The sequence below is a fragment of the Asparagus officinalis genome, chromosome 5 (assembly GCF_001876935.1).
Source record: "Asparagus officinalis chromosome 5, Aspof.V1, whole genome shotgun sequence".
NCBI classification, from domain to species: domain Eukaryota; kingdom Viridiplantae; phylum Streptophyta; class Magnoliopsida; order Asparagales; family Asparagaceae; genus Asparagus; species Asparagus officinalis.
Window position 1 is genome coordinate 124,545,893 of NC_033798.1, and position 9,680 is coordinate 124,555,572.

At 33.7% G+C, this 9,680-nt stretch overlaps 1 protein-coding gene across 1 annotated transcript in view; it reads right to left on the reverse strand.

Annotated features, from left to right (window-relative positions):
• LOC109842557 (probable E3 ubiquitin ligase SUD1) overlaps window positions 1-6,610 on the reverse strand; it is an 18,491-nt gene extending 11,881 nt beyond the window's left edge. Inside the window, exon 1 of the mRNA XM_020411419.1 lies at window positions 6,584-6,610. Coding sequence (XP_020267008.1) covers window positions 6,584-6,610 — 27 coding nt within the window. The remainder of the gene's footprint in view (window positions 1-6,583) is intronic.

The window sequence follows — 9,680 nt, forward strand, 5'->3', positions numbered from 1 at the left end:
GTGGTCGGCGATCTCCTCCATCGAGAAGGTTCGATCGAAGATCGAAGGAGCGAGATTGGGGAAAATCGTGAAAAGGAAGAATTTAAGATAGAGAAAGAGGGCAAAAATGGGATTTCCTTGGATTTTTTTTTTGGGTACGCGGCTTGAGATGGATTTGGGTTTTTAGTTGACCCAGCATTTGACGGGTCAGGCTGATGTCGACCGCCTTTGGGAGACACGCTTTCTTTTCGAAAAGCTCTAATTGGATATCATAGTGTTTTACTTATTTTTATGATGTTTTTATAAAAAATATATGGTGTTTTTTTTAGCTAAATCATTCTCAAACTAAAAATACATTTATTTCAAAACATAAAATGTATTTTAAGTTTGATATTTTGATTTTGAGTTTAAGAAGATGTTAATATAATATCTAACATAATATATTAAATATAATTAATATAGCGTTATTATCAACATGCTTATTAATTATGTTATACTATACTATATTATAAATAATTTAATATATTAGTAATATTTATTAAGTAATATAAAAAATATAATAAATAAAATATCTTATATAATAATATAATAACATATTAAATACTAATATTTAATATGTTAATAATATATTATATAATTAAATAATAATAAAATATAAATAAACTAATAAAAAATAAAAAAGTTATTGATAATAAATAATAATATAATAATGATATAATAATATACTATACAATAGTATAATCGCTATAATATTATTAACTTTTTAATAAATAAATTATTATAAAATAAAATAATTTTTAATAATAAAATAATTTATTGCTAACAAATGTTAATGTACAAATAATATATTTATAATATAATAATATTTATTAATATCATACTAGTACTAACATAATATTAGCATTATTAATAATATTATATTATATAAATAATAGTATTATATTATATTATATTAATAATAGTATAATATTATATTAATAATATAATAACATTATTATAAAAATATTAATATAATATACAATAATAAAAAATTAATATATCAAAATAATTAAATATATAATTATTTAAAAATAATATGTAATAATTATATTATAATATAATATAACTCGTTAAAGTACAATATAAAATTATAATACATTATACAATATTATATTGCATTACATTTAATACCTATAATACTATAATTATGTAAACTAAATATTATAAAATTTTATTTACAATATACTTTATTATAACATATTAATAATATGTTTAATACTAATGTTATAATAAGTCAAACTAGTGTTGACAAAAAATACTTAACATTGTGTTTTTTTATGTTTTTTCTTTTTCTTTTATGTGTAGAGTGTTGTGCTTGACTACTGGAATATTCTGAAAAACCCACGAATAGAAAATCCGCAACTGATTCAATTAGGTGCGGTTTGACAAGTAATTAAGAGAGAAGTGTTAAGGAGTATTGTATTACTTAATCTGTTATAAGAATTTAAACATTCTTAGATTTTGTTTGGATTATATAGTTGAGATGAAAGATTAACTTTTGTGTTTGGCAACTCATGAAGGGTTAATAAGATTAATTATGTTAAAACATCTAATTTAATCTTATCAAAAATAAAAAATAGGAAAAAAATACTAATAATTGTTAAAAAATAGGTTCTCCGTTTTTTACGCCCTTTAAAATGCAAATACACAACAAATTGGTTATTTCTCATACTCTTAACTTGTGAAGAAAATTGCTTTCGGCAAAAAATTCAATAAGTCCATTTAAACTTATAACGCAAATTCTCATAAGTTGTTTAAAATTAATCCCTAAGTTTCCTACTTTTTACCTTGATTGGAGGGACTAATTTTAAAATAATATGAGATTGAGGAATCTAAAAACAATTTTAATGATTTGAGGGGCTAATTTTAAAATAGCTTAAGACTTGAGGGATCTAATATAGCCATTTGAATGATTTGAGACACTAATTTCAAACTATGAAAGATTTAAGTGGCTAATATTGGAAAACTCCAATAGTAAAAACCACTTACTTACTTAAATATTAGAATCGGAATACACATCTCTCTCTGAAGAGAGCCTTGGTGAGTTTAATCACAAAATATTACACAAAACTAATTGTAACTCATTTAGTATGAAAATATTAAACTTTTTAGATTGCTATCATCTGCTCATGCCCGCATGAAAGGTTAAAGTTAAACAGTCTAAAGTCCCATAGTTGTTAAGTCGTTATTTTTTTTACAGGTAACAGCTCTTCCCACGTTAGCTGGGGGTAACATATCATTCGATCAAAAATTAATTGCTTGTGAGGTTAGTGAAGGGTTGAACCTCTTTAACCTCTTTACTAACCCTTTACCAAAGGAAACGATAGGCTATGTTTGGCTTGAGTACTGTTTTGAGTTAATAGCCTATATCCCTTAAAATTAAATAACAAGTTTTTTGATATAAAATTTTGAAGGGGGGTTAAATTGAACTATTTAGCCAATTAATAGTCTGAAAGTTTATAGAATTAAATAATTGGGGGTGTGGGTATGGGTATGGGTGTGGGTGTGGGTGGGGGGAAGGGCAGGGGAGAGTGGTGTTGTTATAGTCCTAGGACTATTTTCTAGTTCGGATTAGACCCAAAAATACCCCTCAGTCCCTATGCTTTTCTAAAATTGTCTAGATTTCCATCGCTAATTATTTCGTCGCACTTAATTGTCTCTTATCATTCGTCTCCAAGAACAAAGGTGTGGGGGGGGGGGGGGGGGGGCGGTCATTCTCTAATAATGAGTCAGTTGCCTTCAAAATATTTGCAGTCATTGTTGGTTTTCCTCCTAGTGGAGGAAACCAAATGGTATTTTGGTTTGGGTTGGATAATCAAAATACCCATTAAATCCGTTTGAGAACAAATTTGTTAAATTGGATTCTGATTAGGATTAATAATTAGTGTGCCAAAAATTGGAAATAGTAATAGATAGATTCGTTTTGAGAGAAAAGAAGGGAGAATAGGAAAAGTCACTTTCCGCAGGACACTCATCTATAGTCTGATCGGCGTGAAGATCGGACACTCATCTATAGTCTGATCGGCGTGAAATTTGGAGGCTAGCTTCTACACTCATTGATCTTAATTCTGAATGGTGGAGATTGGTTTTTATCAGTTGGTTTTTGAGATATTGAGGTTTGACCAAAGCTGATCATTCCAAGGGTGCAGAGAACGTCTTCTTCTGCATTGTTCTGATTGTTTGGATAATCGGACGGCGAGTTCTTCTCTGATTGATCTGAAACTTTGAAGGTACATCATAAACTCGTGGTTCTAGGATTTGAACGGTGGAGATTTAATTTTGTCACGCCCCGCTTCCTAAAATACAAGGGAATCGGGACGCGAGCAAGCCCGCGACGTATTAGACTAAGAAGAGATAAGTGCTAGACCCCGTCTTCTCAATCTAATACGCTAAGCGTCTAGAAATAATACAATGCAAAGGCACAGGTCCCCGATCACAATCAGCAAGAATATAAAGACAACCCAGAACAATGAAATATCATATCACAAACGGGATAACATCCGAGACATAAAATACGGGTCAAACATGCCCTTATACAAATCTGAACAAATGAATACTAAAGAAATGTAAAATACAATGATCCGACGGAAAAGAAATGCTACAAAGAAACTGAAAGGAATGACTAAGCTTCGGCTTCTTCTTCTGCTCCGTCTGCAAGGCACTCCTGCTGAGAATCCTCTGGCTCTTGCTAAACCTGTTCTTCCTCTAAGTCTGACGTACGGCAAGACCCGACCCCACAAGGAATGATAAAAGAACGTGGTGTACGTCAGGTGCATGGCGCACGGCAAGACCCGACCCCACAAGGAAAATAGAACAACGAAAACCCAAGCAGAAAACGATACGATAACAGAAATGATAAAAGAACGTGTAACTGAAAATCTGACAAAATCAACATGCGAAAACACTACTAACACATGATAATCATAAAGCATCCAAAATCGATCAGGTAACGAGATCATGCAGCTAGCGATCAGTCTAATCATCCAAGTAACAAGGGCATACAATAGATGGAATTAATACCTAAAAATCTACAACATGAGACGTAGTACGTCGAGCGAAATAATCCAAACAAGGAAACCCTCATGTATATACCATATGTCTCAAATTGTAGATAGTTAAATATTAACCCCGATCTATGTATGAAAAGAAACACAACTGGCCTACATCTGACAAGAATTATACTTAGCCAAGAATCGAGGTCATATAACTAGCCATCCTATCTCAACTCACTGGTCCACATCTCACATAGAGTCAACACTCATATCATCGGATAACTGACTGTTCACAAATCCTCTACGTGCACCCAATACGCCGCTACACTGGATCGGTCAGAGGGCTACACGTAATCCGTTTTCAGCCTGGTTCGAACTCAAGCAAAACCCGGGTGAATATCAAATTCACGGACCAAAGTGACTACACTGGCTTCACTTTGACCCAACAAACTAACCCCAAGCTACACTGGATCATGGGGTGAGCCTGGAAGATACATCAACAGTTATATCCGATCACATGAACATGGACTTCCCCATCCCAACTCTCTCGTATTTTCTAAATCAACCATAATCCCCATTGAACTCGGGTTCACCACCTAAACTCGGTCAACACACCCACACATGTCACTAAGTCTGTTCATGACGCACGAGGCCACTAAGTCATGAACTACTAATGTTCTCAATCACAGCAGTGAGATAATAATAACGCTAATTTCATGCAACAACATCATGGCATATCAAATAATCAAAATTAAGAATTATAAATCATAACACAGCGTCTGCATAATTCAGAAAATAAATTTTTTTCTAAAGTAATTCATTTTAAATTATTTCTCTTATCAGTTAATCTAAAATAATTTATTTTCCAAAATAAATTCTTTTAACTTATTTATTATTGTAATAATTCAAATTAAATCATTTTCTCAAAATAACTCTTTTAAAAATTATTTCTCATAATAATAATTCTAATTAATCTAGAAAAGCATTAATTTATCATTTAGAATCTTTTAATATCGTCATCAATAGTCCCACGCAGATAATAACAATTCACAATTAACTATGCAAATATTCATAATAAATGTAATAATCAAACTACGAAACAAGGAGAGCGGGATCTTGCCTACGAGACCGTGGGGTCTGATGGCGAGACTACAATGACAGCGGCTTGGATCTGGTTCAGGCACGCGGTTGAGTTCGTCGACGTGGATCTGAAGAGTTATCGTCGAAGAGGAAGAGGCGGACCAGAAGGGGACGCGGGTGGTGCTTTTCGCCGGCGGTCGTGGGGGCTTGCCTGGGTGCGCGCGGCACTGGGCTCGCGCCGCGAGCGCGGCCCCAGGCCCCTGGGGGCTGGAGGAGGCTGCGGCGGCGAAGGGGGAGGAGAGGACGACGAGGATGGGCTGTAGCGGTGACAGGAGGGGGCTGGGGCGGAGGAGCAGCTGACGGGCGAGAACGAGAGGCCAGGGGGTTTGAGCGAGTTCGACGGGATGGTTTAGGCGGCGACGAGGGTGTCGGAGGAGGAGAACGGAAGGGTGGCGGCGGGTGTCGGGTTCAGTGAGGAGGAGGGGGGCTGGCGTCGCCTGGACTGAGGGCGGGCGGAGCGGTCGCGTGGGGTTTCGGCGGATCTTCGTCCGGGAGAAAGGGAGCGGAGAAAAGAGAGAGGAGAGAGAAAAGAGTGGGGGCGGCGGTGTTCAGGTTTCGTGAACAGGAGAGAGGAAACAAAAGAAAATGTATATATATATATATAAGGAAATTTAGGGTTTGGTATTTAAATAACAAAAATAATTCAAATAAAATAGTTACGGGTATTTAAAAATTAAACTAATTACATAATAATTATCTACAATTAAAAAAGTACATGTTGTGCTATTACAACAGTTAATACGAAATACTCGAAATATACCTATATTGTACAATTAAACAAGAATAATTAATAAATAAAATATATTTACTCATATTTAAAATCAAACAATTAAAATAAAATATATTTACTCATATTTAAAATCAAACAATTATGGGATAATTATATACACAGTAAAACGTACAAGTTATACTAATACATTATGGGATAATTATATACACAGTAAAACGTACAAGTTATACTAATACGACAGATAATATATAACAGTGGTAATATTACAGTAAATTGTACAAATAATACATAATTAATTATATAACGTATTATACGAAAATATATGTAATAATAAAAATAATACAATGTATTATTCAAAATGACATGTAACAGTATCGACAGTGCAACAGATAAATTTCAGAAATTTCCACTGCACAAAATTAATTTATAAATATTAAAATCATTTAAATAAATATAAAACTGAGATTTTAAATCATAGAAAATTCTAGAAAATTGAGAAAAATATAAATAATCTTTTAAAAATCATAATTAAATATTTTAAAATACTAGAAAATTATTTTAACTAGTATCAAAATTTTACGGTTATTACAGATTTGGTTACCGGAATCCTTGTGAACCAAGAATTTTTGGTACAGCCTAAGGTTTGGTTTTCTTATTGTGATCTCTCACTGCAATTTGTTTAATTTGAGATTGGTTGTTGAACCTGGAATCTCTGTATTGCATCTCTCATTTACTGAAAACATAGAGTGAATATTATAACTCAAAGTTTATTTATTATAGTGGATTTTTGGGTGGACTACAGTCTCGTGGTTTTTACTCCTCACACCGAGGAGGTTTTCCATGTTAAAATTCGGTTGACTTATTATTTCTGAATTGTTTGCTGCTGAGATTGTTATTTTGATTTCCTCATAGGTTCTCACAAGTAAGGGATTGGTTGTCTTGATCCCAACAAAGTAGTATCAGAGCTTTGGGTTCAGTTTTACGATGGAAATCAATACTAGCAGGATGATACGTTTGAATGGTTCTAATTATCATATATGGAACGACAAGATAGAAGATTTACTTTATGTGAAGGATTATTATCTGCTGGTGTTTGCCGATGAGAAACTAGAAGATAAATCTGAAGTGAGTGGATATTGCTTCATCAACAAGTATGTGGTTTGATTAGGCAATGAGTGTATGATAATGTTTTGAACCATATCAGTAGTGAAACTCATGCTCGTTCATTGTGGAGGAAGCTAGAACAGTTGTATGCTCGGAAAACTGGGAATCATAAGTTGTATCTGATCAAGAAGATGGTTGATTTGAAGTACGAAGAGGGAATTCTGATGTCAGATCACTTGAATGTGTTTCAGGGATTGTTCAATCAGTTATCTGGTATGGGAATCACCTTCGATGATGAGATTCAAGGTTTATGGCTTCTTAGTACACTACCAAAATCTTGGAAGACATTCAGAATGTCACTTTCTAACTCTGCTCCAGATGGTGTTATCTCGATGGACTTAGCCAAGAGCAGTGTTTTGAATGAGGAAATGAGAAAACAATCACAAGATAGTTCCTCGCATTCTGATGTTTTGGTTACTGAGTCAAGGGGGAGGAGTTTGAGTCGAGATTCAAAAAAGGGAAAGAACACGAGCAGGAGCAAATCAAATAAATTTGCGCATGTGGAGTGTCACTATTGTCACATCAAGAAAAATTGTTGGAAATTGAAGAAAGACAACAAGAATGAAAAAGGAAAGAAACATATTAGGAGTAGAGATGATGTGTTTATTGAAGATCAAACCATTCGAGACATTGACAAGTCCAAAAGTTCAGCTCAGAGTAATGAAGACTTTGTTTGTATACCATAGTGTTTTACTTGTTTCCATGGTGTTTTTGCCAAAAATAAAACATCATGCATTTGGAAACCATGGTGTTTTTTTAGCTAAATCATTCTCAAATCTAAAACAAAACACTTATTTCAAAACACATTTTAGGTGTTGTCACGCCCCGGGTCCAAAACGTGATAATGTGGGACGTGACTCGGCCGGCAATGTAACCATACGGTCACATTCACGCCTCTGGATCATCCTGTATACAGATATTATACTAAAAAAACTACTACATAGAGCATGAACTAAGATAACAAGGGCAATAGATAGATAAAGACATCTCTGAAAATACAAGTTCTCTTACATGTCCACAACCATTCAAAGTAGGTAAGAGGAAAATACATCTTAGTCTGAAGTATCACAAGTGATTACAATAAAACCTAAATAACTGAAGCTGAGGGACTGAAGGGAGAGAAGGTGTTCACTGCTGTTGGTCTTAATCCTTAAGATACTCTTGGTCCTGCGAAGAAAGAACAGTTCCCGAGTCTGGGGCATGCAAACCCCAGGGAAGTCAGAAAACTCCCAGCAAGCATGTAAAATGAGGAAATTGTGCGTGTATAAGTGTATGTGGTAGGTATAAAGAAAAGATGGAAACTCAATTAAAGAATGATAAAGGAAATTTCTAAACATGGATATCAAATAAGGTCTACCACAAAACACATATCTTATACCCTGTACTAAAAAGAGTTAAGATTTAGAAACCTACAACACGAGATGAGTACGTCGAGGGAATAATCCAAACAAGGAAACCCTCGTATATACCATATATCTCAAATTATAAATCTCTAAATATTAACTCCTAAAATTCTATACACAAATAATATAAATATACATCACCCATACTCTATCCAGGTTATACCGTGCATGCCAAATCTATCACAAAGCATATAAACACATTATTCTTATTTTACATGTTATTTGATTTAGAGAAGAATATTTTCATGTATATAAATCGGTTCCCCGTAAACCGTCCCGGGAACACGGCTTCAAGTCAGGAATTGGCTCTTTGGCCCATGTATATATAACTCAGGATATCAGGTATGCGCATATGCCCGTTTATATACATGTTATATTCTTCGTCTAATTCCCCTTTATAACCCCATGTTTGTCGATTAAATTTTAAATGACTGTGCATGAAATGTTGTGCACTAACCACAGAGTTACCGTGGAACGACTTCTGTAAAACTATGAAAATAACCGTGACCCAGAACATGTCTAATCAAGATGGCTGCATCGTCTAGTCGATGCTATAAAAGTAATAGCCAAGGGAAAACCTCATATCGGGACATCGATATCGAGGGCATAGTCATGCTATGAAAGACACGCTTATAAATCATATTTTTATGGAAGTCGTCTTCATGCACAGTCTAACCTATTAAATGTCACTACGTGATCAAACAAAACACGCAACTAGACATACTTTCTCATTTGAGGAAGCAAATAAATAAATAAATAAATAAATAAATAAATGAGGGTCCCTGGAGTTGAACTCCCAACCTAAGGGTGGTGATCTAGGGTAACGAACCACTACAGATACTATACATTGAGACAAAAGTGGTGCATAGGAAAAATATAATAAACTTAATTTCCGATAGTTGTATACATCTTAAAATTTAAATAATTTGATTTATAGATGATTTAGAAGACTTTAAAAATTTTGGTGTAGTGTAGAAAACTTATGGTTAGAAATAATCAGTTATCAAAAATACAATTGAAAAAAAAACTGATGCCAACACGAAATCTTTTGGAAGCTAACTTGAAATCTTTTGGAACCTTGCTGGAAAATACTTTATCAAATCTATAGATTAATATCTATTAGGGAAATAATGAATAATGAATAATATTACTTTTTGAAGAAAAAAATAACGAATCAAGGCCCTGTTCATGTCATCACTCAAACACAGAGATCACTATGTGCTAGCTATTACC